The sequence below is a fragment of the Phyllostomus discolor genome, chromosome 7, assembly GCF_004126475.2.
Source record: "Phyllostomus discolor isolate MPI-MPIP mPhyDis1 chromosome 7, mPhyDis1.pri.v3, whole genome shotgun sequence".
Taxonomy (NCBI): domain Eukaryota; kingdom Metazoa; phylum Chordata; class Mammalia; order Chiroptera; family Phyllostomidae; genus Phyllostomus; species Phyllostomus discolor.
Genome location: NC_040909.2, coordinates 134,961,716 through 134,989,599, shown reverse-complemented (window position 1 = coordinate 134,989,599; position 27,884 = coordinate 134,961,716). Strand labels below are relative to the sequence as shown.

The 27,884-nt window shown below is 57.8% G+C and overlaps 1 protein-coding gene across 1 annotated transcript in view; it reads left to right on the top strand.

Annotated features, from left to right (window-relative positions):
* Window positions 1-27,884, top strand: part of ZFAT (zinc finger and AT-hook domain containing) — a 105,982-nt gene that overhangs the window by 11,480 nt on the left and 66,618 nt on the right. Inside the window, exons 2-3 of the mRNA XM_028534076.2 lie at window positions 8,128-8,304; window positions 17,084-17,335. Of these exons, the coding sequence (XP_028389877.1) occupies window positions 8,128-8,304; window positions 17,084-17,335 (429 nt within the window). The remainder of the gene's footprint in view (window positions 1-8,127; window positions 8,305-17,083; window positions 17,336-27,884) is intronic.

The window sequence follows — 27,884 nt, the reverse complement described above, 5'->3', positions numbered from 1 at the left end:
CTCGTCCGGGCCTGAGTCAGGTGTCCTCACTCAGCATCGCTTCCGTGGCACAGAAAGGGGCGTGTACGTGGGGAAGCACCCTTAGGGGTGCATACCACCTGGGTGTGCATGCGGGAGACCGGCCAAGCAGTGCCTGACTGTGACAAGGACAGAGCCTCCTCGTGGGAGTGGGTCTGACTCGCCCGTGGCGGGGCCAGGCCAGGGCTGCGGGGACAGACCCGGCCTCGGTGGCGTTGCACATGGTGACCCTGCCGTGGGGCCTCCAGCGGCCAGGGTTTGCCCTTCCTGTGGGCTCCCTTGCCGTGTGACTGCGGCCCCTCCCCGGGCCCCGTCGACTCATCTTAACATGGGGAGAGCAGCCCCCTTACGGGACTGATGTGAAGGCTTCCGGCGGAGGCAGGAACCAGTGGATGTTAGTTAGCCCCCTTTCCTTCCTCGCACCCTGCTCAGCCCTGCTCAGCCCTGCTCAGCCCTGCTAACGCTCCTCAGTGCAGGCAGGGTGTAGTGCCCTGGCCGGCCACCAGGGGGAGCCGCTAGCACGTGTATGTGCCGCCCGGGAATGACCGAAGGCCCTGTGCTGTCTGTGTGGGTGACGGCCAGTGTCTTTGTGTTTCTGCTGAAATGGCTGTCTGCCCTGTGCGTGGTGGTCCTCTGTCCCCTGGTTCCGGAGCCGCTGCCAAGCTGTGCAGTGGGTGTGGTCCCTAAGTGCGCGGTCCTGGGGAGTGATAGCACCCACCACTGATACCCCATCTTCCAGCTCGCTGCCGCCCTCAGATGAGTTGCTGCAGTGAATGGTGACAGACTTGGGGATCAAAGTCCCCCTTCTGGTGCAGCTGCCCTTCTTAGTCGTGATTGGTTGTTTGAAACGTCCCTGTGACCCTGATGCCCGCTGTGGGTTGGGGACCACGGCCTGTCTTCCTGACGGTGACCCCGTCCTGACACAGGAAGCAGCACATCAATCTCCCGGCTCGGTGCTGGCCACCGCGGGGGAGGGGGGGCAGAGATGGCGGTCAGCTTGGAAGGTCAGCTCGGTCCAGTGTGGGCTTTTTAATGCATCCGGCTGGGACTCCTTGGCAACGCACTGACTCTCCATGTCCCAGCTCCCTGCTGCATCACACGGGGGTGGTGGTGGACGTGGGGATGGGGATGGTGCATTCCGGTCCCGGGGGCCTCCACAGGACAGCGGGGGGACCCAGTGCAGGCACAGATGATGCTCTGTGTGAACGGACACAGGAGGCAGCTTAATATTATTCTGCAGCCGGGCTGGGTCGGGAGGGTGGGCGTGCCTTCCCCTGCCCGGCCTGCCCTGACCACGGGCCCTCTGGTGCCTGGGCGCCATGCTCACCTGACCCAGGGCTGGACTCTGCGCATCCAACCGGTAGCTTGTTGCATTGCGTGTCTCTTGTGTTAGGAACACCTTTTCCCCGTGGATGCTACATCTGTCTGTCTTCTTCCCTCTCTCCCTCCCTTCCTTCTCTTCCTTTCTTCCTTCCCTCCCCCTCCTCCCTCCACCCTCTCCTTTCTTCTTTTATTCTAACCTGAACACCAGGCACTTCTACTTATCAGCCTAACACACCATCCGAGAGAATGACGGGTGGTGTGTGAGTCGCCGTGCCCCCGTCCCGGCCTCCCCAGCCCAGCTGAGTGTCTGTCAGCCTCAGAGAGAAACACCAAAGACTCGTCAGCCGTGAGGAAATCTCTTTAATGGCTGGTGTTTACAACTCGGGAGGCTCCAGGTCCAGATCCAGCCTTTCCACCCCGCTGACCGCACCTGGGAGGTCGGCGCTCTTCCCCATGGGCCGGCTTCCTGGGTGCCTGGCCCTGGCCTCTCTCAGATGGGCCTCCTGCCGGGGAGGCCGGTGCCCCTTGCCATCCCGCGTTGGTTCTCCGAGGACCAGGAGCTGCTGCATGCTCCAGAGGCACCCAGCTTGCCAGTTGTGCCTTGCATTTGTGCTCGCCGTCCCTAGGTGCAAGGCTCTGTGGGGGCTGGGGCCCGCCGCGTTCCCCCCCACTGGGTGCGCACCCTGCCCTGCCTGCCTGCAGGAATCCTCTTCTTTTCGCTGTGGTGCCCCCAGCTGTCCTGCCCGAGCAGCCTCCCCAGTGCCGCAGCCACGGGCATCTCTGTGTCCTCCACGTGCTCCCCTGCGGCGGCACGTGGTGGGCGTGTCCTCGTGCAGACAGCCGCACACTGTGCACGCCAGCGTGCCCAGCTTCCTGCCTCGTGCTGGAGCTGCCCATGGGCTGGCCGAGCAGCCCCGGAACCCCCAGGCCGGAATCTGCCCTCATTGGCCACATGCAGCTGCCTCCTCTGTAACGTGGGTGACCCACACCCCAGGGCTGACTCACGGGCGGGGCCAGGGCACAGCTGCACGGGTGGCCCGCTGCGCAAAGGCGCCACGTTGACGGGGACCCCTTTCACACGATAGATTTGCACGTTCGTTAGGACGGTTTTTGGCAACTGGCAGTAAAGTGTCTTGTTCCAACAGAATCACAACATTGGGACCTCTTTCATGGGGCGTGGGCGTCTGAAGGAAGGGGTGCATTTTTCCGTGTCTCCCTGGGGGGGGGGGGCCTCTCGGGCTGCACCGGCCCCGCTGGTGGGATTGAGTGTGACTAGGCCTGTGGCAGCACCTGGCACTCCGCACACGTTTGTCTCCCTCCCGCTCTGGACATCAGGGCGTGACGTGCTGCCACAGGGTCACAGCCCCAGAAGTGGGGCTCCCAGCCAGAGCGAGTATGCAGGGTGCTGGGTGCGGACACGTGGCCTGAAGGGGAAAGGGCCGGAGTCGGGCTTCCCCAAGTTCACGTGCAGCCTCCCGGCACTTACACCGGGCAGCACCTGACTTTGGGATCTGGAAATGTCACCGAGTGTCACCACTCACGTCGTCACATCTCTGAAATCAAGAGGCGTCTCCCGATGGGCGTGGTAAGCAGCCAGGGCCCCCTAGTGGACGCGGCAGTGTTCCCTCATCTAGTGGTGTGTCTCCCAGAGTGTGCGGTTCCTGTGTCGGCACCTCCTGGGGCCGGGGGGGTGGGGGGTGGGGGTGTGGCACTGTCTCCGACAGGAGGGGAGGCAGCTGTGAAGCCCGTCCACGGGGCTGCTGGGCGGAGTGAGGGGCCTCGCGTGGGCCATGCTCGGCGAGTCGCACATGGAGGGCTTACGTCCCGACCCCCCCCCCCCCCCGAACCCCGGCACTCGGTAAAGCAGGTTCTCAGTGAGTGTGGTGCTGCTGATGACGACGATGTGCTGTGTGGTCTGTAAAAAACCTGTTTGTAAGTGGGGGGACGGTGTTTTGCCCCCACCCCGGCCTCCTTCCTGAAGGTGAAGGAAGAGGGCATTTTCAGCCGTGCCGGGCTCCGCCACGTGAGGCTGCATTCGTTACGCGGGACGTGACGGCCGCCGGGCTCTGTGCTGTTAGCATGTTCCCATTCCTGCCGGGAGCTGCCCGCTGTCATGAATGTAATGACTTTGGGGCCGGTGGAAAACGCGAGGCCAGAAATACAGCTCTGAAAGCACGCGCCACCCACTTCTCATGAGCTACACGATGTGACAGGAGTCGAGGTCTGGCCGTTGAGCGCTCTTGAGGTTCGTCGGTCCCAGTAAAACACAGTTGCGGAGCGGAGAGGGTGATCTGTGCTCACCGAGGGGAGGAAGGGAGGGAGTTTTTTTTAAGCCGTCGCTTTTAAGTGCAGTAATTTGGTCGTCTGGTGAGATGTAGCACTTGATCTTCTTGTGGTTACGGATGGACATTCGGCACGGCTGTGGCCCTCGGTCGATCTGGCGCTTATACTGCGCGCCCACTGTGTCCCCAGCAGCACCGTGGTTGCGGGGGGGGTGGCCCTGGGCCGGGCAGGGCTCCGGCTGCAGGTGCTGCACACGGCGGCACGGACGGCGCCCCGCAAAGGCATGGCGCGCACAGCAGTCCCCCAGAGCTCAAGGCTCCCCCCCATCCTGAGGTCGGGGGATGGGCCTCGCTCAGGAGCAGGCTGGCTCCAGCCGCCACAAGTGCCTCCGGTGCCCAGAGGAAGGGGGGGGGCACCTGTCAGCGACCAGCGGCCCTGCCCAGCATCGAAGCGGCACTACCAACCTCCTGGGACCTCCCCGCCCGTTCCGGTGCATCTCCCTCGTTTGTTCCGGGGTCCCCAGGCAGGGCGATGGTCAGCAGGGGCATGTCAGAGGTCACAGACAGGGCCTAGCTGATTGCGAGTCAGCGCTGGGAAACCAGGACTTGTTTATTGGTGGGCTTTCCTTTTTCATAGTACCGAGCGGCAGATTAAAAGCTGGCAGGTAATTCAGAGGCATCGAGTGCTCAAACCCCAGACTTCTGCGGTCTGTCTCCCCTGTGCCGAACACGTCATTTTCGTTTGAATCCTTTTGTTAGGACGAGCGCCCAGTAATTGGGCCTGAAAATGCATCCAAATTATAGCATCTTCATCATGATTAGCTGACAACATAATAAGGATGTTCCAGGGTGTAAGATACATTTTTTCATGTGAGCCTGCTATAATAATGAAAATAGCTCCTGTGCTACTATTTGGCAGATGAACAGCTCTCAGTGCTTGGGGAGGCGGCCCCATCTGACACTTGATCCGCGTTGGCTTGCTGCTGTCTCCGCGCGGCTCTGTGACATCTCCGGTCCTGGGGGCAGTCACGGACCCCGTGCAAGAGGGGACGAGGCGCCCTCCACCCGGCTTTCGGCCCAGGCTGCTCGTAAATAAACATCGCACCGTCGGTAGCGAGACAGCCCTGCTCCTCACCGGTGCTGGCCCTGGGAGGGCCGTGTGGCACTGTGCGGGCCCCGGGCTGGGTCAGGTACAGCTGGGCTCCACCTTGACCCTGCACTGGGCCGGCTGGCTGTGCGGCCGAGGGAGGTCAGCCCCTTTGAGCGTCCATCCTCCACCTGTAGAATGGGGGTCATAAGCCTGGGCTGGCCGGGAGGTGGGTGTACCGCCTGAGCTGATTCGGGGAGGCACCCACGAGACGGTGTTGGGGGCCCAGCACTGTGGAGGCTCCGGGAGCGCCCGCCCTCCTGCTCTGGGCCCCGGTGGTTCTGTGACTCAGTTCAGGGGCTGGCCAGCCTCCCGGGCTGCCCTGCACGGCGGAGCCCGGGGCCGACGGCGGGCCCAGGTCGTGTGTGCTGTGCCCACCTGCACCCGCGGGGCTCCAGGTCCAGCCCCCTCACCTTACAGGGCTGGACACGCAGCAGACACCCGGGGAGCACATGCTGGTTGACAGCATGCAGCCAAGGCCTGGCGCCCCCAGGGCCGCCGAGTCCTCCTGCTTGTGCCGCAGCCCCGGCACTCCGCCCCCCTCCTGACAGCACTTGCCGCGCCGGGGGACTGAGACCCCTCGCGACAACTCCGTGGTCCCCGGGAGCTCTCTCCGTGAGACAGATGTCACAGAAGCCCCTTCCTCCCGGAAGCAGACAGGAATCGAGATTACTTACGGGCCCGTCGGGAAGCAGTTCAAGTAAAAACGCCCAGATCTGGTTGTTCCGTGACGAGTCGGTCTCTCCTGTGAAGCCGTGGCCTCCTCTGTGGCGGGGCCTCGTGCCTGCGTCCTGTCCGTGTCCCGGCGCCTGCCGTGGGGCCCGCTCCAGGGCCGCTGCACGCCAGGTGCTGAAATGAACACGGGAGACACTGATAAGCGACGTGGGGATTACGTGCTTCTCCGTGGTGATTTCCGCTTCAGATACCGTTGCGATAGCGGTGAGCGCTTCAGCCTTCACCCGGAGGCCCTCGGCTCGGGGTCTGCAGCCAAGCAGCTCCCGTCGGGAGCAGGGAGCGGCGAGTCTGGTCTCTGCCTCCCGCCAGCCGTGACTCGGGCAGGCTGCTCATCCCCTCTCAGCCTCGGTTTCCTCCCCTGTGGAGTGGGGCTTGCGGGCCCCTTCCCCCTGAACGGTGGGCCCTCTGCGGGACCCGCAGAAGCACTCTGAACCCAGCGTGGCCCCACACGGAGAGCACGCTGTTACTGCAGTCTCTTCTTAGTTGGGGAGCCTTTTGGGGTCCTTAGGAATAAAGCATATCTTGGAAAAAATAAAATATCGATCGCCTGTATTCGTGAGAGATTCTCATTGATGAAGCAATGTTCTGCTTTGTTAAATTTCTATTTCATGTGCTGCTGGGGAGGAAAGCATTCTCGCAGGCCATTACTTCACCTGCCTGTTCGTGGAGAAGCCCTTTCTTTGAGTCTGGAGGGGGCCTGTTCCTGTGACCGGTGGGCCCTGTCCACCCCGTGGCCGGGTCGTGCTCGCCTGCCGCCTGGCTGTCTGGTCTCTGCCCGATGGGGCAGGAAAACGAGGTGGGGGTGAGGGCAAGTGGAGAGCGAGAGGTTTTGGTTTGCAGATGGGAGAACTGATGGCAGGGGGTGGGGGGGCACAGAGAGGGAGACTTGGCCACTGGGAGGGAGAAGCAGGAGTCCCTGCCACAGTGCCATGGGTGGCTGTGCGCGGGCCTTCTCGATGCCCGCTGTCCGGCGGCCTTCCGGGGCGAGGGCTGCAGGGACACCTTTGGGTGCAGGCTCGAGGGTGCGCTGTCTGGAGAGTCTGAAAGCCCCACCAGCGATTCAGCAGCCTCGGCCTGCTTCTCATCTCCAGGAGCCACCGGCTGTAACCAGCGTCAGTGGTGGAGACACTGCCTGCCCCGTGGGCCTCTCCCCCGATCTCCCTCCCTCGCGCACAGCCGGCCGCTGCTCGTGCCGCCGCTCACGCCAACCGGGGTGAGGCCGGTGGACGGGCGGAGGCGAGGGGCTGCAGGTGTGGTGGGCGAGGCTTCGGTGGGGGGGGTCTCTCCTGGCTGCTCCAGTGACACAGGCAGGCAGGCGAGCGGCCGGAGGTGAGACTGGGGGTGTGGAGCAGATGGGGGACCGTGTGTTCATTCCCCAACCACGGGGAGTCCGTGGCCTGGGGACTCGGTAGGACTGCCAGGTGGCCCTCTGCGGCCGGCGGTGGTGAGTGCCCATGGGAACCAGTGCGGTTTTCAGCCGCAGCACAGCTGTGTGGGCGGGGGCACGTACGTCGGGGGGGAGCTGGGCTGGTTCAGGCTGCTGTTTCCGAGTGCCTGCCGTGTCCCGCTGCAGAGTGGGCCCGCTGCCTGCGGTTCCTGTGAGATTCTGCCCCCGAGAGGCGCCTACTGCACCTCCAGGGTCACCCCCACTACGGCATTTAGGGACTGGGGCTGGACATCTGGCCTGGGTGTCTGGCTTCGAGGCCATTGTCCTATCCTTCCTTTCAGTGTAAATGTTAAAAAAAAAAACTCTAGCTTTTAATTGTTATTGGATTCTAAATTTAATATGTATTTTTTAATTTATTGGTTATTTTTGACAGAGACACATCAATTTGTTGTTCCACTTATTGATGCATTCATTGGTTGCTTCTTGTATGTGCTCTGACTGGGGATTGAACCCACAACCTTGGTGTATCGGGACAATGCTCTAACCAACTGAGCTAGCCAGCCAGGGTCCTAAATTTAATATTCTTATATGTGCCTACAATGATTATATCAGACTCAAAAACCAGTTTTTTCCTTTGCGTCTCCCTGCCTGCTACACCGGATGAGCATAATGGACTGTCAGGAACTGTTTGTGAATGGTGATGATGCTTTAAACAGGGAAGAAGTGGCTTAGGAAAGGGACAGGTTCCCGTTCTTCTTGTTCTCACTTCCTGTGCCAGCCAGTGAAAAGGCGTCTTGGCTCTTGAGAGGTGTTATTCTGTTCGTTTCTTCTTGTGCCCAGCTTCAGGACAGTGCAGCTGGCACCCCTGATTGCCATCGGCGTGGTCACTCATTTGAAGGCCAGATATAATTTCCAGGTCCCGTCCTCGTTTTCGACTTTGCTGTGCTGTTACTGGAATCCAGGCTGTGGAGTAGGTTCGGGTCGCGGGGACGTCGGTATTAGACGTGGTCCAGGACTGAGGTTCTGAAAAACGGAAGAAAGGCTTTTCTGGCAGCAGGGGCCGCCGGAAGGGGGGAGTGAGCTTCCTGGCGGGGCCGGAGTCCACGAGAGATGCGGTCAGCTGGAGGCCAGCGAAGGCCCAGACGGGTGGCCTTCAGTGCTTTGCTTAGGCAGTTGGAGGTGATTATTGTTTCTGTGAAGACGCAATCACATAATAACACTTTGTTTTCTTACAGAAAACCCGGCCATCTTCATGTGCAAGTGCTGTAACCTCTTCTCCCCGAGTCAGTCGGAGCTGCTCTCCCACGTGTCGGAGAAGCACGCGGAAGAAGGGGTTAACGTCGACGAGATCATCATCCCCCTCAGGCCTCTGAGCACGCCTGAGCCCGCCAACCCGAGGAAAGCCGGAGAGGGTAAGCAGGGGGGTGGGGGGTGCCGGGCGGGAGCCACCCCGAGGGTGTGCGTGTCCGTGGCGGCAACGCTGATGCGCCCTCAGATACGTGGACTCCGGGTTCCTGTCTGGCGTCCTGGGCTTTTGTCCGGTGGGCACAGATCCACGGGGAGCCCGAGTAGCCAGCCCAGAAGCCCGATCACAGTCTAGGACGGTGCAGGTCTGCTCGGGTGCGGCTGCGGTGGAACCCCCGGTGCCTGTGGGTGCTCCTCTGTGCCCGGCTGGTGGATGGAGGGAGGGGTGAGAGGCCGAGTGAGTGAGTGAGTGAAGGGAGGAGGCGTCATCCAACGGGCAGAACGGTGTGTGCTTGTCGTCAGGTAAGTGGGGGTTTAACCCAGCTCCAGCTCCTACCGGCTGTGTTACCTGAAGCAAATGGCGTTACGTCTCTGAGCCTCACGTGGCTTACCTAAATACAGACAGCTGTTCCCGTTGCAAGGCGGGCCGGCCGTGAGGAGTAAGTCACAGTACAGCTACAGGAAGCTCTTCTTGTAACACACGTGATAAGTAAATACATACGCTCTTAAAGACAGCATTTCTGAACTGGTTGTGTATACTTGGACCAAGGATTCCAGCTGCGAAATGCTCTGCTTTGCACGGACTCCCTCACGGTCACGGCGTGCGTGGGGAGGCACGCCTGGGGTGCAGCGTCCGCAGTCTCCGCCGAGCGGCATGGGAGGCAGCCGGCGGAGGGCGGGGGAGGCGCCCGGGCAGGGTAATCAGGCCCCCGCAGGCGAAGAGCGCAGCCGGCCCAGGAGGAGCAGCGGCAGGCAGCCGCTAGCAGAAAGCCCACACGCACCTCTTCTCACGTGGTGGCCGACGGCGGCCGGTCTGCTGTGCGGGAGCCCCGTCTGGGGCGGTGACCGTCCCCTCGTAGGGCTCGTTAGCCACACCAGTACTCCGACTGCTCGTTCCTGGGGATTCTCAGATGCACTTCTAATAAGCGGGCCGGCCCACGGATCGCCTGCCCGGCTCGGTGAACGAGGGCAGACTCCAGACGGGAGGCGAGCTGGGTGACGAGTCCCTCTGGACCTTCCCAGGGTGCTCGGAAGAGTACACCTGGCGGTGCGTTAAGGTGTTGAGACGTGAGAAGCCGTTCCCGTTCCTCTGAGCCTCGTGAGGTGGAAACGGAGAGAACCCACACCCGTGGCCGTCTTGGCGGACAAGGAGGACGGCAGTGTTTGCAGCCTGCCCCCCCCCCCCCATCGACAGCCATCGGTGGGGTGCCCGGGCCTCCCTCTGCCCACCTGGGCCTGAGAACAGACCTGTCCCCTTGGCACCGAGGAGGCAGGGGCGAGCTGGGCGGTTTCTCGTGCTCACATCCTACCCAACGGCTCACACTTGGTTCTGTTTGCACGGGAGGACGGGAGGGGGGACAAAGGTCCATGTCAGGCACCAGGAGTCTACCAAGTAACCCGATTACAAAACAGGCAAACGCCTGAGTAAACTTGTTCCAAAGAGGATGTCCAGGTGGCCGACAGGCACTTGGGCGTCATCTCAATGTCACCGCCAGCCGTGAGGGACATGAGCGTTAGTACTGCCATGAGGGGGTCATCGTGCACCTGTTAGAGCGCGGTCATGACAGAGACAAGGGCTCGTGTGCTGGAGGGGGCGTGCAGGAAAGGGGACCCCTGTCACCTGGTGAGAGTGTGTAAACCGGTGTAGCCCCCGTGGAAAAAACAATATGGAGCTTCCTCACCAAATTGAAAACAGAGCTGTCATACGACTTGGCAGTCCCGCTTCTGGGCATGCGTCCAAAGGGGGTCAAGTAGGTCTCGGGGAGGTGCCAGCACTCCCATGGTCACTGCAGCGCCCTTCACGACAGACCGGCTGTGGGAACGACCTGAGTGTCGACAGACAGAGGAACGGACTTGGAAAGTCTCTCTCTCACACACACACACACACACACACACTCGAACGTTCTTCAGCCATAAAAAATAAAGAAGTCCTGCCGTTGGCAGCATGGATGAATCCGGAGGACGCTATGCTGAGTGCAGTAAGCCAGACACAGGGGGACCAGCCCTGTGTGGCCCCACATTCCACGTGTGGAATCCACAGCAGCGGATCTCAGAGAACCAGGGGAAAGAACGTGGGTTGCCCGGGGTGGGGGGCAGGGGGAGGTGTCCATGACAGTGCCCAGGCTTGAGGGTGAGGCCTGGGGACCGAACGGTCGGCGTGGTGGTTGTGGGTAACACCGAGTCTGTTCATCGCCTTGGCATTGGCCTCCAGGAGAGAAGACCTTCCGTGCTCGAGCCGCACGCCAGAATGCGGTCGCGATGTGAGGCCATGGACCTGTTAATGAACTCGATGGCAGGAGGCATTACATAGTGTAGACGTACATTATATTAAATCATCTCGTACCTCTTGAAAATCACAGGTACAGCCTAAATCTGCACAATTTTTATTTGTCAATGATTTTGTAATAAAGCTGCAGAAAAAAAAAGAATCCCCTAGTGCCAGGGCCCTCGAAGCTCAGCCAGCCTGCTCTCTGCCACCCAGTCTGGGGGTGAGTTAGGCGTAGCCTTCCCGACCTGGCAGGTGGAGCCTTGGTGGTCCCACGCCACTCCCCGAGGAGCCGCTCAGGTGCCTGGGCTGTCCAAGGAGCGTAGCTGGGCAGGTAGGTGGCGTCACGGCCTCAGTCAGGAACTTCAGGTGCTGCTGTCCCGGCCTCTGGAGTGGAACCTACACGCTTGGGAAAGTGGCTAATCTCTTCTGTGACATTCCTGTGGCAGACAGGAGTCTGAAGGATTAACATGAAAAGAACTCTGGGAAAGCCTGTTACAAACCTCTTCATTCTCCTTTTATTCAGCTTTGCTTGTTAAGATCTTCCTACTAAAATGAAATGTGAATAAGAGGTAAAATAATTGTCATTTTTCACCTCGCCTATAAACAGTAAATGAATGCACGGCCACAAGCAGATAGGAGTTCATGCGGGACTGCGTGCGTTGGTGTTTTATAAGGTGCACACACCTGACTTCACCCTGTCCCTCCTCACTGGCGTTAGTGCAAGACGGCACAGGACTTCACCCGGAACCCCGCCCTCCTTCTTGGGGACCCCTCCTCTGTGTCTCTCCCGCAGCCAGCCCCCCATGCCGCCCCCCTGTGCTCCTCCCATCCCTCATGATACCAGCCTGCAGCCCCGGTCGTGGCTCTGCCCGGAAGGCCCCCGGAGGCGTCTCAGCCCGGCTCACCCTGCACGGTCCTGACGCGTTCCCTTTGAGGTGGCCTCTAGGAACTTGACCTCGGCCTGGGTGGGCCTGGGTGGGTACGAGGCCCTTCTCTGGGCTCCTGCGGCCCCACACGTGTGTGTCGGTTCTGTCCTTCCTGGGGCACGCTCATTGCCTCTGCCCCTTTCTCTCGCTTGTTGGGAACGCCCGAGGAAGGCGTGCGGGCTGCTTCCACTCTTTGGCCCAGGCCCTGGCCGGGTACTGTCGTTCGGGCCTCCAGTCCCACTCGGCCGGACGCCCCGACTCTGTGATGGAGGGGTACGTGACCCGGAGAGCAGAGGAGGTCGGACAGCGCCGGGCAGACCTGGGAGATACTGCTGCGGGCTTGGCTCTGACTGCCCCCGTGAAGTGACCACTGCCATGAAGCGAGCCGTCATCTTCTTGCTGGTGAAGAGTCTCACTCTCCGACCGTAGCAAGTGCAGCGCCTGGGAGGCACAGAGCAGCGCAGCACGGTGGAGTGAGGCGTGCCGGCCCTCACGGTACCTAGGCAGTGAGCGGGGGGCAGTAAGTAAGGATTTAGGTCCATCCAGCGTCAAAATGTCTTCGTGTTCCTGTGGAACTCTGGGTATAATCACATTCTTAGCACTGCGCTACTTTTATACGTTTTTTTCCTTATTAACTAATTTATTTTATTTTTAAATGTTTACTTATTTATTTTTAGAGAGAGGGGAAAGGAGGGAGAAAGAGAGAGAGAAACATCAACGAGCAAGAGATAACATCAACTGGTTGCCTCTCGCATGCCCCGGCTGGGGACCTGGCCTGCAACCCAGGCTTGTGCCCTGACTGGGAATTGAACCAGTGACCTTTCAGTTCACAGGCCGGTGCTCTGTTCACTGAGCCACACCCACCAGGGCTAATTTACTTTTGACTTACATTCTTAAATACATTGTCTCTTATTTACTTGTATATACAAAGATTAGTTGCCTGTTCTGTATAACTTAAAAACGTATTTCTTAAGTCTTTAGTAACTCAAACTCTAAATATGAGAAAATTTCTTCAAAAACCTTTTATTGAGAATTCCAAGTTCTTGTATTTTTCTTTGTGCAAGTCCATAAAATTTGAGGCTTGTAAAGGCTTAGTTTGTCTCTAATGATTTCTATTCAGGTTTAACCTTCACAATTCATTTTAGGTTGAGAGACACTTGAAGTGGTTTAATTAAACTTTTAACGGAGTAATTGGTTTATCATTTTGGTATCCCCTTATAACACGAAGGTTCCTAAATCCTCTGGTTCGTTTCAGAGCCTCTGATCTTCCTGGTCATGTGGGAAGAGGTCTGCAGGAGACCCTTCCATTTTCCTTCCCTTCTTCTAACCAAATCTGGCTGTGGTCCACGAACAAGCTGTTGAACGGACCACGCTCACTCCCCCTCCTGTGTATGTGTGTGTGTGTGTGTGTGTATAAGAGAATGTGTGTGTGCACACTCATTCATCCTGGGGGAGGCTGGGCAGTTGGGCTTGCTCGAGGAGGAGTTTCTGCTCCTCCATGTCCTTCCTGCCTTCAGACTTTCGGGAGAAGGACTTCCCTTCTCCTTTTTGTCTTTCCTCCCCTCCCGTTTCCTTATTACGTTTCTTTATTCGGTAACCGGGCGCCTGCAGTACGCCTGGGTACGGTGCTGGGTGCAGGGTCTGGGGCGGCCCTGGGCTCTCCTTCTGTTGGGTCTGCTTGCTGGCTGCTGGGTGGCAGCGAGGCCCCAGCGGACCCCAGTGCTTCTCTGAATTAAGTCTGGGCTGGGAGGGGGGATGCTGAGTCTAGTCACTGGGCTGAAGGAGGTGTCCCGGGGGCGGTGGGCATCCCAGTTTAAATCTGTGCTGCCTCTTCCGGGCGCTTAGCCCAAGTAGGGTCGTTCTGCGTGCATGTAGGCACGTGGTACTTGCTGTTCTGGTGGCCACTGGAACCTGAGCCACTCCATCCATGGGGGCAGGCAGCGCAGGGCAGGGGAAGGAGTCTGAGACTCAGGTTTCAGTCCTGCAGGGCTGAGGCTGGCCCACAGGCCTTGGTGGGGGTCACAGAAAGGAGCCCTGCGTCTGGGCCTCTGAGTCGGGAACAGCCTTGCTCTCCGAGTAGAAAAGCTTGAAATGTGCTCAGGACCGACGCACCAGTGCCAGGGAGCTTAGCCTGGCTCGGGGAGTGTCAGCCCCCACCACCCTCCGCGGGCCTCGTGCAGGGCTCAGCCGGCACGGCAGCCGTGGAGACTGCTGGTGGTGCAGGCAGGTGGCTCTTGTCGTCTGGTCAAGGGACGGAAGACACTGGCCCTCTTTTAAAAGAGGCTCTGAGACAAATACTCATAATGCCTTAGTCCCTGCCAGGTGCACGATGTGCTTAGTAGCCCTCCCCTCCCCTTTGTATCCTCCACCTGGGGTTCAGGTCAGGGTCGGCTCGTGCTGAGGCTGGTAGCTGGGCAGTCCCATCGTCATTTGTGCACAGCACTTACAGGTCAAAAGGTGTTATTTCCGTGCTGTGATTTTACCCGAGCCAACACAGAGGTAAAGTTCACTGACTCCGACGCCAGCAGAACTGGGTTCCAGTCCCAGCTCTGCCATTGATTGGTTCTGTCTTGGGCCCAAGAACTTACCTTCTGAAGCCTCAGCGCCCTCCTCGGCAGAAAGGGCATCACACTAAACCTGCCCCGGGGCTTTGATGAGGATGCGTGCAGGAGTGCTCCTCGCAGGGCTGAGATGTGCGTGCTTAATAAGTAATGATCGCTGGTTAGTGTGGTGAGTCCACATTATTGCTTGTTACACGCAGGCAGGCTGCAGGCTGAGGGTGCCTCTGGCCTCCTGCTGCCTTGTGTCCCGGGCCCGGCTGCTGTGGGTCACACAGAGCGGTTCCTGTGTGGCCCACAGGCCTGGAAGGCGCATGCTCGCTCGTTTCTCAGCAATAATTTATCATCTCCGTGGTGTCTCCTGGGCTGGTTGGAAATAAACGTCTCGGAGATGGACTGTCAGGGCCTGGCGGTGTGAGTGTTCAGGATTTTTCTAAGTCCTCCAGCGGGTTTGATGAGAGACTGGGCTGCAGAGTGAGAGGTGGGAAGGCTGGCCCGTCCGGGTGTCCATGGGCTCAGGCGTAAGGACGCCGCTGAGTCTGCATTGGCTTTCTTGGTGTGTGAGGTATTTTTAAATGAAAAGAGCAGGAGAAAGGGGGTGCATCGAGGCATCACATGACCTAACAGTGGACTGGCTGGGCGGGGACCAGTTCTCAGAGAGTGTCCATGTCAGAATACTGATGACTGTGCCCATCACCATACACAGTTGCCATTTACCCAGCCCCTCCTGAGTCTTGGGCTCAGCATTTTGGTGGATTTCTCTTATTAACAGCAACTCGATAAGAGAGAGTCGGTCTGTGTTTCTCTTTCGTGTTGGAAACCGGGGCTCTGGGAGGATTTGAACCCGGGTCGACCTCCCCCTCGGGCAGTATTCTCAGTACCCCACACACTGGCCTTCTTTACCTGGCTAGAACCCACCTGAGGGCCATGTGACCGAGCAGAAGGGTCTGGGCCGGGAGAGAGCAAACCCAGATCCCAGCTCTGTGAGTGCAGCAGCTGCTTCTGGAAAACCGGCCAAGTCCCTCAGCCTCTGGGGCCCTCCTTTCTCTTCCTGGAGTGAAACTTGCATTGGCTGCATCCGTCTTCAAGGTTTTTATGGAGACAAGATGAGGTGACAGCCGGGAAAGTGCCTTGCACTGTTGACTGACGGGCAGATGTAGATTTTTTGTTATGTTGGGCTATTTTTTTCCAGAATGCTCACGTTGTCTTTGATTGAATAAAAATCTCGGACTGGTTCTTTCTGTCCCTTGCTGGCTTTTGTCCCTGGGTGGGCATGGACTGTTCTCTGACTGTGGGGATGCAGCCCCCACACTGTGGATGTGGGACAGGGTGGAGATGCGCTTTGCTCATCCCTCTCTTCCTACTAGAAACTTGGGCCATAGGGAACGACTCATTTTCCAAAAGCTTCTTTTCCTAATGTTAAAAACGATTAAAGAAAGTAATTTAGGGGATACAAATAAACTTGAATACCTCACAGAGTAGACAGTCTCCATTCAGAGAACTACAGAATGAACGGAAGGTGGGAAGCTTTTACAGGACAAAGAATATGAGTAAGAAGGAAGTGCAGTCCCGGCTGGTGTGGCTCGGTTGTTTGGGCCTCTTCCTGCAAAGGGAAAGGTTACGAGCTCAATTCCAGGTCAGGGCACATGTCTGGGTTGCAGGTTTGACCCCCGACAGGTGCATACTGATGTTTCTCACATCGATGTTTCTCTCTCTCCCTCCGTCCCTTCCCCTCTCTCTCTAAAGATAAATAAAACCTTTAAAAGATGAAAAAGAAGGAAGTACAGAGGCCAGAGCTGGCTTGGCGTTCGGGGATGGTGCAGCCTCCCCGAGTTCTCGGGGTCCTGTGTCCAGAACCCTCGCCGCCATGTCGCTCCTGCCCTGCACACTCCACTCCGGGACCGTCCTGGGGCCTCCCTGTCTGACTTGGGGGCAACGTGCTGTGCAGAGTCGCAGCCACAGAGAGAGCAGGGAGGGATCTTGAAGGCATCCGAATCCTGCAGGTGGCCATTCCCCCAAGGTGGTGCTAGAACCTGAGACCCTTGCCCCCGGTGTTCAGACTTGAAGAGGATGCTGGAAAGCCTGCCCAGCGGGACAGTGGACTAAGGTGGGACATCAGCCAGGGGGTGCCAGCTCCCTGCTCGGCCTTGCTCTGTGTCCCTCTCAAGTCACATCACCTAGGACCCCAGAGCCCTGGGCTCCCGGACCCCGCGCACCCCTCTTTGTTCCCACCTGCGTTCTGGAGACAGATGCCTGCAAACAAACGCTAATTAAGAAGAAATGCAAGTGGTAACATGCTCTGAAACTTGCTCTAAAGCAGCTCTGACCGTGACACTTAAATCATTAGGTCGCTAGGAAACTTGAAAATGTCGTTATCTTTAGTCCTATAATTTGTGGCTTTAGATTATCATCATTATTTCTTTTTTTATCCAAAAAAGTTGGCCGTGATAATTATGTCTTGGAATAATTTGCATAGCTGTGTAACGGGCCTCCGAGAGGCCTCTGTGGGAAGCCCTCCGGCCGTTTCTGAGACCTGGATGGGCGGTTTCTGAGACCAGGATGGGCGGGAGCTGCGGGGTCGCCGGGGGCTGACGGCCGCGTCAGAGAGGCAGCAGGTGCACAGGCCGCGCCAGAGGATGTCTTCCGTCACAGCGTTGCAGAAGTGATTGTGCAGGCTTGCAGCTGTGCCTACACAAAACACAGGGTGTGTTCTTGTGTTATCATTTATTTATTATGCACTATTTTCCATGCAAACCACTGTAAACCTACTTTTGCCCCACCCCACCTCTTAGCATCTAGATGCAAATATATTAGCATTCAAGGTATTTATTGTTTGTGGTTGTCAGTTTCTGGAATGTTCTTAAGCTCTTTTTCATAAAACTCGACCCCAGACCCATTCCCAGGTGTGGAAGTTGCGTGCATGCCTGCGCTGTCGCCCCTGTGACTCCATTGCGCCCTCTGGTTTCCTTGGCAGAGCTGTCCGTCATGAAGAGGAAGAGGGGCAGGCCCAAGGGGTCCACGAAGAAGCCGAGCACCGAGGAGGAGCTGGCGGAAAGCAACGCGGGTCCGAGCGCGGCCTGCCCGCTGGCCCCGGAGGAGGACCGCAGCCCGGCTCCCAGCTGCCTGGAGTGCACCAAGTGCTCTCGGAAGTTCTCCAACACGCGCCAGCTGCGGAAGCACATCTGCATCATTGTGCTGAACCTGGGCGAGGACGAGGGCGACGCAGGTAACCGCCGCCCGCGCTGGCCATAGAGAGCTCCGGCTGCGCGGGGCAGCGTTCGCTGGTTCCGCTACTGCTGGGAAGTGGCGCATACTCGTGCCAGCCTCGCCTCTCCGGGAAGGTGCTGCTGCTTTGGTGGTGATCCTGGACTCCGCCCGGGTGCAGACTTTGACTTGAGCGTGTCATCTGGGGGCTGATGCCCACCGAGCCCGAGTCGCAGGGGTGTCTTAGAGATGTGGGGTTGCAGAGAGGGTCAGACAGTCTCTGCTCTTAATGAGGTAGGGCCGATATATATTTGAACAATAAATACGGGCAAAGGGATTATCTTCATATGTGTGATCTGGTAGATAAAATATTTCAAACCGTAGGGTCCACAGAGAAAATAGTAACAGTCTGGTTCAAAGTCTGAGAAACCCTTTCACAGGTAAAACTTTGCACTTATAACAATGGATTCACAGGAATTTGCAAAGATCATAGAGCGAGACCTCGCATACGCTTCTCCCGGGTTCCCCCCCCCCCCCCCCGTGGTCACGTCCGACGTAACGCAGCGTCGACCTCAGGACGTCACAGGAGGCGGCGCATGTGTGCGCAGCCGCCACCGCCGTTTCGAGACAGGAGTGCGCCGTCACCGGAAGTCTCCCTGGCGCTGCGGCTTCACAGTCACCGCCGCCCGCCCCCCGGCAGGTGCCCACGTTCCCCCAGTTCTGCAAGTTTCCCACTTCAGGAATATTAACTGAGTCCCATGGGATGGGGCCCTAAGATTAACATGGAAACCCGCCTTTTCAGACCCCGTCTCGTAAGTTCAGACTTGAGGAAGCTAGGGGCGCCGAGCCGCGCTCACTCGGGGTGGGGCTGGGGCAGCATCCCGCGTCCCCCCACTCGCGTCTCCCCACCCGCGTCCCCCCACTCACAGCCTGCGGCCAGCCCGCGCCACCCCCTGTGTCGGGCAGCCAGGCTGGCCCCTGCTTCGTGGGGATGGGCTGCTTTCACGGGCGTGCGCCTCTCTCAGGTCCCGCTCTGCCTCCCGAGAAATGAAGTGCCCTCCGTGCGGCTCCGGCGCTCACTTTCCGCCCCGTCATTAGTGTGGCGGCGTCTCCGGCGGTGGCAGCGGGCACAGCGGCCGGCCCTTCTAATGAGATCCCCACCTCGCTGTAGTAACAAGCTGCAGTAACGGCCTCCTGAGCCATCGATCCGAGAGACTAAGGGGGCTTCACCAAACCCCACACGGGAAGGGAGCAGCGCCGGCCACTGCCGAGCCGCTCAGACGCGCAGGCATGACGACCTTGCGCCCCATCGCTCCGCGCTCCTCCGTGTGCCAAGCACCAGATCCCAGTTCGGAAAATCCTCACGTAACTGCTTTAATACGTGCTTTCTCAGGAGCAGCTTAGTGACATTTCAAACAATTGACCTTGACTCTTTAGCTTGTTAAAACAATTAGAGGAAAACAAAACAGACTTCTGTGCACTGAACCGTAGCAAGTTAAAATAACACTTTTGATATGTATTCAACATTTGTTTTATTCTGCATTTGAATAGTAAAAGAAACCAGGAAAACAGATTTTTTTATATCATTATGTGCAACAGCTGGTGTTTTTGAAAAACACTTTGCAGCCTACAGAAATCAGTGTGTCGGGTTTATAAAGGTGATTTCTGAAACCTTTCCCAGCTTGTTATTTCTGGGGCCATTTTATGCAGAGAGAGTTGTAACAGGTGCTCTTGTTAACTCCTTCTTAAAGAAGACAAGGCATTTATGTTAAGGTTGTGTTTCGTGTGTCTTCTGCCACATTTGTGTCGGCAGCACAGCTGACTTGATGGCAGCTGCCGCATCCTGGTGTTCTGAATGAGTGGAGTTTGGACATGCGCAGTCGGGGCGGTGGGGGGCAGCGCCGGGCTCCGGATGTAACGCTGGTCTCCGTGCCGAGTGCGTAACGTCACGTCCTTTCCCTCTGCTGCCCGGTCGGCCCTCCCACAAGTCTGCATTAGTCAGGCGAACGGAACCTGGAGGAGATCTGGGCCGTGGTCTCAACCCTGCCCTGTCTCCGGCACGCTCACAGCGTGGGGTCTGCCCTGGACAGTGACGCTCCCTCCCTGGGACCCCCTCTGTCCGCCTTGCTAGAGGGGAGGGGAGCCCTGACGGCTTCCCCTTGGCCCGGGGTGGCATCTGTCGTTTCTGCCCATGCAGTTCATTGGTCAGAACTGATTGCGTGGCCCCACCCGACTTCACGGCCCGGAAGTGCAGCCCTGCCACGCGCCCAGGGTGGGGAGAGCTGGCCAAGGTTGCCGACTGTCCCTACCACACACTGCTGGTGGCTCCTCTTCATGCCCGTGCAGTCCTCTGCCAGCAGTGTCCTGGGGACTTAAGACATCCTTCTTGTGCAGAGTCCCCTGAGCCCGAGCCTGTGCTGTGGTTTGCGTCCCGGGGCAGTGCGCGCTGCGTGGCGTGTGCGGTGCTGTGCTCGGTGTCCAGCTCCTTACAAACGCCCCTCCCTGCTCCTTTTCAGTGGCCGGCCCCACCGTTCAGATGCCTCAGCCAGAAACCGCTCCCAAAAAGCAGGACTCCTGCTGGGACACTTTTGTTTGAGGGAAGCCATTCTTGTTCCGCATCCTGGAGGCCGGCCTGGGGCTGTGCTGCTCGGTGACGGCGCGGTGGAAGCCTGCTCCGTGGTGCTGGGAGGCAAGGGGGCGGCTCTGTCGAATTTGCTGTCTGAAGTTCGGTGGGCTGCCGCGTGTCCTGCGTGGAGGAACTTGATGGCGTGCGGCAGAGCCTGTGACACGGGGGGCCTTACTCTAAGGAATGGTTGTTCCCAAGACGAGCTGCTGCTGAGCATGGTGCCCCCCCATGTGAAAAGGAGTGCTGTCTCCCGCCCTGGCAGCCCTGAGGGCTGAGGTACTGGGACGGACGGCCTTGGCCCGGCGGCCGTTAAAGCCAGAGGGGCTGCTGCTGCGCCTGGTGCCCCCAGCTGTGTGGAGCCGCCTCAGCAGGAGGGAGGGGGTCCCGCACCTGCAGAGGAGGGCAGAGAGGTGAGCGAATAGGTAGGAGAAGTCAGAGGGCCCACCGGGTGGGAGACAGCAGGGCGGGGCAGCAGGTGGGGTAGGTAACTCAACAGTTCACGCAATAGCCCGCAGCTGCGGGAGCACAGGCGTCTCTGAAGAGTGCTGGGCAGTTCCCCACAGCGCCTGCGCGGTGAGAAGGGGTCACCCAGAAGACGAGGTCCTCCCGCCCTTCCTGTGCCGGCTCTCCCAGCCGGCTCTCCGGGGACGGCAGCAGGCAGGAGCTCACCTGGCGTCTCCTCAGAGCGATGGAGGGGGCCGGGAGGCTGCGGAACAGCCGGAGGGAAGGGGGAGTGCTGCACACTCAGTGGGTCAGGTGGAATTAATGTGGGCTAATTCGTGTCTTAAACTGCTGTGTGAGCACGGAGGGGTGGATGGTGGGGAGCCCGGAATGTAACCCCTTATCAGTCTGCTGTTCCGGCAGCTGTCCCGGGCCTTACAGTGGTGATAGGGCCGACCGCACTGGGCTCTCCGGGGCGCTCTGAGAGCTAATTACTTCTTGGGCAATGTAGCGTTGGTACTTTGGGGTGTTAGTGCAGCGTCAGTTGTAAATGAACGCACGTGAACATTCCTGCCCGTGCGTGACTGCCCGAACCATTAACTCCTCCCTGCCTGCCCCCTCGCCAGCCTGTCCTTTTGAAGGCAAGACCAGTAAGGGCCCTGTGCAGGGAAAAACCCAGACGCAGTCCCACCCCCGAGAGTGTGGGGCCGGGAAACGGAGCAACACCCCTCCTGAGGGGCTCATGTAGGATGGGGGCGGGGGCGCTGAGCACAGACCAGGGGCATGGTGAGGTAAAAGGAACTTACTTCAGATGTTGGTATTGATGACCTTCATTTTTCTTTGCATGGTTTCAGAAGCTCATCCGAGTTAAGAGTGTGTTCATGCATGCATGCATGCATGGGCGTGCAGGGGTGTGTGAGTGTGTGTGTGTGTGCTCGTGTGTGTGCACGTTAGGTTATGGGCTGAGAATATGGGGGTAGTTTTGAACCCTCCCTGTAGGTCATTCATTGATGGATCCCAGCGGGACGCGGTGTGGGTGCAAGGCAGGGGTGGTTGCTGGCTGTGTGACACCAAGGGGACGGAGGCGTATGCTGGGGGCTGCCCGGTTCCGTGGGCCAGGCAGACAGTGACGGGGACCCTTCGTGTTCACTGTGATGAGCTTCTGTGGACTCAGAGTCTTGGGGGAGCTCAGAGAATGTGCTTCCGAAGCAGCCTGGGGGAGTAGGGTGGTGGCCAGGGAGGGCCTGGGCAGAGGTCTGAGGGCCCTGGGCCTCGTATTCTGAAGAAGGGCTGGCAGTGGAGGTGGGGGCAGGGAGAGGGGGGGAAGGTGAGGACCGCAGTGCTGGCAGAGGGAACAGCATTTGTTAAGTCCACACGTGGCCCGTGTGGGGATGGTAAGGAGGCGGTGCCGTGGCCCCACAAGGGCACAGTGTCTGAATTCAGCAGTGGCGCTGGGGGTCGAAAGAAGGGGACATTCTGGAGCTGTTGAGGAAGTGGGACTCCCAGGACCGGGGCAGAGGTTGGAGTGGGCAGGAGGCTGGAAGGGCTGAGAGGGGGGCCATCCAGGTTCTGGCTTGGATGCTGGGGTGGAGGGTAGCCCCGTTGACCTTGAGAACCCACGGGGGGCAGCAGGTTTAGGAGAAAGAGGATGAGTTAGTTTTGGTCCCACGTTGAGTTTGGTGGCTGGCGGGTGTCCCTGGGGATGTCATGCACCTGTGTGTGTAGCCCTGGCCTTAGGGCCCCCGGTGGCTCCGCAGGGGACTGGATGGAAGCAGAAGAACAGGACAGCAGGGTGGCCTGCAGAGGACCCGCCGCTGGGCAGGCATCCCTGGGGACGGGGGAGGATGGCCAGTGGTGGAAGTGACTCAGGGAATGTAGTGAGACAAGCCTGGGCACGGTGTCCACTCACGGGCCCCGGGACGGAGCCCCGTGCTGAGCCGGGCGGGAGCCGCGGCGGTTGCTTTAGAGGGAGGGAATGAAGGTGGGGTTGGGGAGGGAAAGAGGAGCTGGCTGGGGTGTTCCCGGGGAGCCCGCAGGACACGGCAGGAGGCAGGTGGTGCACTCAGGGTGACGACTTGAGAGTTCGACGGAGGATTGTTGGTGACGGTGTGGGCAGGGCCGGGTCCGGGGAACGTGGGGACACCGGGTGGTGGTGTCACCCAGGGCTGGGAGGAGGAGGGGACCGTGCTCACCACCACTCCGCGGGAGAGCAGGAGGCCTAGGCAGAGGATGGAGCCAACCTAAGGAACTGACAGCAGCTGCTCTGTTCCCCGGAGGCACCCCCTGCTGGTGCCTCCACTGGCCAAACCCAGCGGGGAGCCAGAGGACAGTGGGCCCTCTGTGAACCCCGCAGGTCAGCCTCTGGGAGCTGGGTGGAGAGTCATGGAGGGTGGGCCTGGAGGGGCAAATGGGAACTTTCTAGAATAGCAGGGACATTGGGTTTTTGCTCGTTTCCCTTAAAACAGGATGCATGCTTGGTCTCTGCTCCTCAGGCAGCGCTGCCAGCTTGGTCGTCAGAACGCTGTCCTATGTGTGAGCTGCCAGGGACCCTGCAGAGCCGGGCGTCAGCTCCGAGGGGTGTGCTCCCACCCATGAGTGAGTGTCTGCCTCCACCTCAGGGCTTGCACTCACCTCGCCCAGTGCGGCTGCTTTTTAAAACCCTTTCTGTTCACGAGGAAATGAAACACACAGAATTGTGTTGATGTGCTAGGGGTAAAGAGATGTACAGATGTCAAGAAATGACAAGGCGTGGTTCCTGATGTCAGAAGTCCAGCAGACACGTGGGCTGGGGGCTGGTGTGAGGTGGCCACTGCTGAGCTTCCACCGCCAAGCTGGCCTTTATCTGCACAGACCAGGGGGAGCCAGGAGGAAGCGGGAACTCCGGCCCCAGACCTCAGAGTGACAGGACGCTGCCATCATCCTGTCCCCTCCAGCCCCCACTGGCACCTGACGAAGACCTTGAGTTTAGAGAGTTCCCAACGGATTCAGCTCAAAGGCAGCACCTGGCCTTGAGCTCACTTACGCTTGACCCTCCCGAGGCCCTCGGAGCAGGGCCCGTTAATAGAAGCGTTATTTATTTTTTGAATTATATTTTATTGATGACGCTATTACAGTTGTCCTGGTTTTTCCCCCTTCGTCCCCCTCCACCCAGCACTCCCCGCTCCAAGAGGCAATCCCCCCACCGTTGTTCGTGTCCATGGGTCTTGCGTGTACGTGCTTTGGCTGCTCCGTTTCCTGTGCTGCGCTTTACACCCCCACGGCTGTTCTGTAACTACCTGTTAGTACTTCTTAATCCCCTCACCTCTTCACCCATCACCCCACACCCCTCCCACCTGGCACCCATCAAAATGCTCTCGTATCCATGATTCTGTCTCAGTTCTTGTTTGCTTAGTTGGTTTTTTAGATTCATTTGTGGATAGATGTGTATTTTTTGACATTTTATTGTTCATAGTTTTGATCTTCTTTTTCTTAAATAAGTCCCTTTAACATTTCACATAGTAATGGTTTGGTGATGATGAGCTTTTTTAGCTTTTTCTTGTCTGGGAAGCTCTTTGTCTGCCCTTTGATTCTAAACGATAGCTTTGCTGGGTAGAGCAATCTTGGTTATAGGTCGCTGTTTTTCATGACTTTTGAGTATTTCTTGCCGATTCCTTCTAGCCTGCAAAGTTTCTTTTGAGAAGTCAGCTGATAGTCTTTTGGGAACTTCCCTGTAGGTAACTAACTGATTTCTCTTGCTGCTTGTAAGATTCTCTCTTTAACTTTTGGTATTTTAATTATGTGTCTTGGGGTGGGCCTCTTTGCCTCCATCTTGTTTGGGACTCTCTGTGCTTCCTGCACTTCTGTGTCTATTTCCTTCACCAAATTAGGGAAGTTTTCTTTCATTGTTTTTTCAAGTAGATTTCCAATTTCTTGCTCTTCCTCTTCTCCTTTTGGTTCCTCTATGATGCCATGTTAGACCTCCTGAAGTTGCCCCAGAGGCTGCTTACACTATCTTCATTTTGGGGGCATTTTTTTTCTTGTTGTTCTGATTGTTTTTTGTTTCCTTATATGCCAAGTCATTGATCTGATTCTCAGCTTCATCTGCTCTACCTACTGTTGTTTCCCTGTAAATTGTTCTTTATTTCAATTAGTGTATCCTTTGTTTCTGACTGGATTTTTTTTTATGCTGTTGAGACCCTCACTAAGTTCCTTGAGTATCCTTATAACCAGTGTTTTGAACTGTGCATCTGACAGATTGCTTATCCCATTTTTTTTAGCTTTCTTTCCAGAGTTTTGACCTGTTCTTTCATTTGGGCTGTGTTTCTTTGGCTCCTCATTTTGGGAACCTCCCTGTGTTTGTGTCTGTGTATTAGGTAGAGCTGCTTTGACTCCGTGTCTTGGTGTAGTGTGCCCTAATGTAGCAGGTGTCCTGTAGTGTCCAGTGGCACAGCCTCCCCCTCAAGGTGCACCCTTTCTGTGGGCCGAGTGCACCCTCCTCTTGTAGGTGAGCCTTGGCTGCTCTTGGCACTTCAATGGGAGGCATTTTCCCAGGTCAGTCAGCTGCAAGGACTGGCTGGGGCCACTCACCACCAACCTGCACCCTCAGTGGAGGATCAGCTGTGCAGCGGCAGGATAGCGGTGCTCTGATGTGGCCTGTAGCTGCGCACTGGCTGCGCTGGCCCCGGGGTTTCACGGGTGGTGCAGGCCAAGGTCAGCCCCCACCTGTGTCTAGCTCAGATTGCCTGAACTATAAAGCAATCTGAGAAGGCTGCTACTTGTGCTGGCTTGGAGAGTTCCAGGTGAAGCCCAGCTGTGAAGCTAATCTTGCTGCTGATAGTGCCCCACCTAGAGCTCATTGAGGCCAGCTGTTGCTTATTTGAGAGAATTTAGGAAGTTGTGAAGCTGAGCCAAGACCAGCCATTCATCTGGAAGAGCAGCTGGGGTGGGCCCTTAAGTTGGGTGTGGCAGATCTTAGGGGATTTGGAAGGCTGGTGAAACGGTGTTAACCAAGTTGCTGGAGTCTCAGATGTGCCACCAGCTTGTCAGCTATGTCGGGGGAGGGTTCCAAAGGGACAATAGCCTCTGCTTTGATGCAAGGCACTTCGGTTCCTCCCTTCGTGCCACTGGTGCCCTTCAAGCTGCTACCCTATGCGTGCTGGAGCTCCGAGGGAGTGAGTCTGCAGAGGTGAGACTGTGTGTGGGTTCTTCAAGAGGAATTTCTTGGGGCTCTAGAAGTTTCTTCCACCGACTCAGTCCCCACTGGTTTTTGCAGCCAAAGTTGTGGGGACTTACCTTCCTGGCACCCCAGAGCCCTGTGCTGGGAGTCCTGGTGTGGGGCTGGGACTCCTCGCTCCTGAGATATCCTTCCTGAATTTTTTATCCACCACAGGTGGGGGAGAGAGCGGCCCTTTCCATGTCTGCGCCCCTCTTACCGCCCCATGTCTGGATGGATGTGGTTTCTTTAATTCCGTAGTTGTCAGACTTCCATTCAACTCAATTTTTGACAGTTCTGAGTGATGGTTGTTCTATATTTGAGCTGTAATTTTGATGTGGTTGTGCGAAGAGGTGAGCGATGTCTGCCTACACCACCATCTTCCCGATTATTTGTGTCAAAGCATTATTTAAAAAAGCAAAAAAAAAAATCCCATAATGCATTGTTTCTACCCCTTGACATCCTCCCACATTCTGCTGTGGTTATTAATGCAGGCGTGTCACCCAATATAGAGGCCACAAAAAGAGCTTCTGTGGCTCAGGCAATCTGTAGGCCTTTCAGATGCTTTTATTACAGCCGCTAAACAGTAACATACAATGAGACAAAACCCGCCACCAGGGACGATGCAAATCAGACATCACAGAAGACCGATCCCTGGCAGGGACTTTGGAGACCGCTTGTTCAGCCCGCCCTCTGGCTCCCCGGGGGCGCCCTGCTCTTCGGGGGACAGGCGCGCACTGGTCCTGGCCTCCTTCCCCCTGGCCGCGGAGAGTGAGGTGCCGCTCGGGTGACTCCTGATCTCACCTGCCGTTATTTCCTTTCAGTTCTGCGTTGACGTCTTTAGTGTTGGTGCTAATTACATGACAAGGACCTTTCCCAGTCAGTTCAGAGGAACCCATAAAGCTGCCTCCACCAGGTCTAAAGATGTGCTGAGCACCCGACGGTGGGGTCAGGCACCCGCGGACTTTTGTTCGTAGCACTGAGAAAGCCAGCGTCGGCTTCGGTCAGTCTGCACAAGCCAGGCCCTTCCCTGCCTCCTCTTGAGAGGGTCTTGCCCCCCTAAGAGTCTGTGCCTCTCCATCGGATGTCTGCCTTTGGACGTTTGTTGGGGCGCAGACACGCGGGTCCGGCTGTAGGTGGACCTGAATCGTAGGAAGCTCCCAGTTACCTGGGCTGTCTCCCTTTGGTCTCTCCATGCTTCTGGCTTTGGCCTATGGCTGCAGGGCTCCGACCTCGCCTCTGGTAGCCCAGCCCTTTGTGAGCCCCCGCTGTCCGCCTGCCTATCTGCCTGCGGCTCCTGCAGCCAGCCACCCACTCAGCTCCTCTCTGACCTCGGGCTGTGTGTGCTTGTCATGAGGAAGTAGTCCTTGGACAGCTGACTTCAGTTCTGGGGCTGTGATTCTGCACAAGGGAAGAGCCCTGCCCCTTCCTGCCCTCTCTTTGCATCTTGCTCTGGAATCCGGGACAGCTGTGCCTTCAAGAGCTCGCTCTCTCCTTTGTCTTCACCTGGACGTCTGTCACGGTGGCTCCTGCCCCTTTGGTTCCTGCCCCTTTGGCTCCCGCCCCTCAGGCTCCCGCCACTCAGGCTAACGCCAAGCTTGGCCACATGGGGTTAGCTCTTGTCATGCTTGTGGCTGGCATGGCCACCCTCTGGTGCGTGTGAATGTCTTTTGAACACATTCAATCATTCTCCCAGTGCTGGTGCAGATTTAAAGCACAGATTTAATCAAGCCCCCCCCCCCCCCCCCCCGCCACCACCACCATCACCTTCCAGATTGGCAGGGGAGAGGCGGGTCCCATGGGGCCACAGACATGTTTTGGTTGGCTCCCCCATTATTTTAAAAATCTTTAGATCAGAGTCAACCCTGAAAAAATCAGATGTCATATAAAAATCTGGATTTCCAGTCTGCCTTTGAACAGCCAAAAGACTTGGTGACTGTGCCCCATGACCTGCCGGCGCAGCCCTGGCTGCTCGGGAGCCGGGGCCCGTGTCCTGTCCCGAGCCTCGCCTGACAGGGTAGGTCACTCGTGCTGCCCGGGCCTCATGAGCTCTGGCGCTCACGGGAGGTTCCAGGCTTCCCACGGCGTTCCAGTCCCCTGGGACCTAGCTGCTCCTCCACTGGCTTTATTTCCGCCGCCCTGCTTCTCCCCAAAGGGAGCCGCACAGGGCACCTGGGTAACAGCTGCTCCTCGTCTCTGCTACCTTTTCTTTGAATGGAACGCTGCCATTTTTACCACCACCTGTCCTTTGCCGCAAATGTTGGTTTTTTGTATTTAACGGAAGGGTTGCCTCCTTAGAAAGTCTTTTCTGAC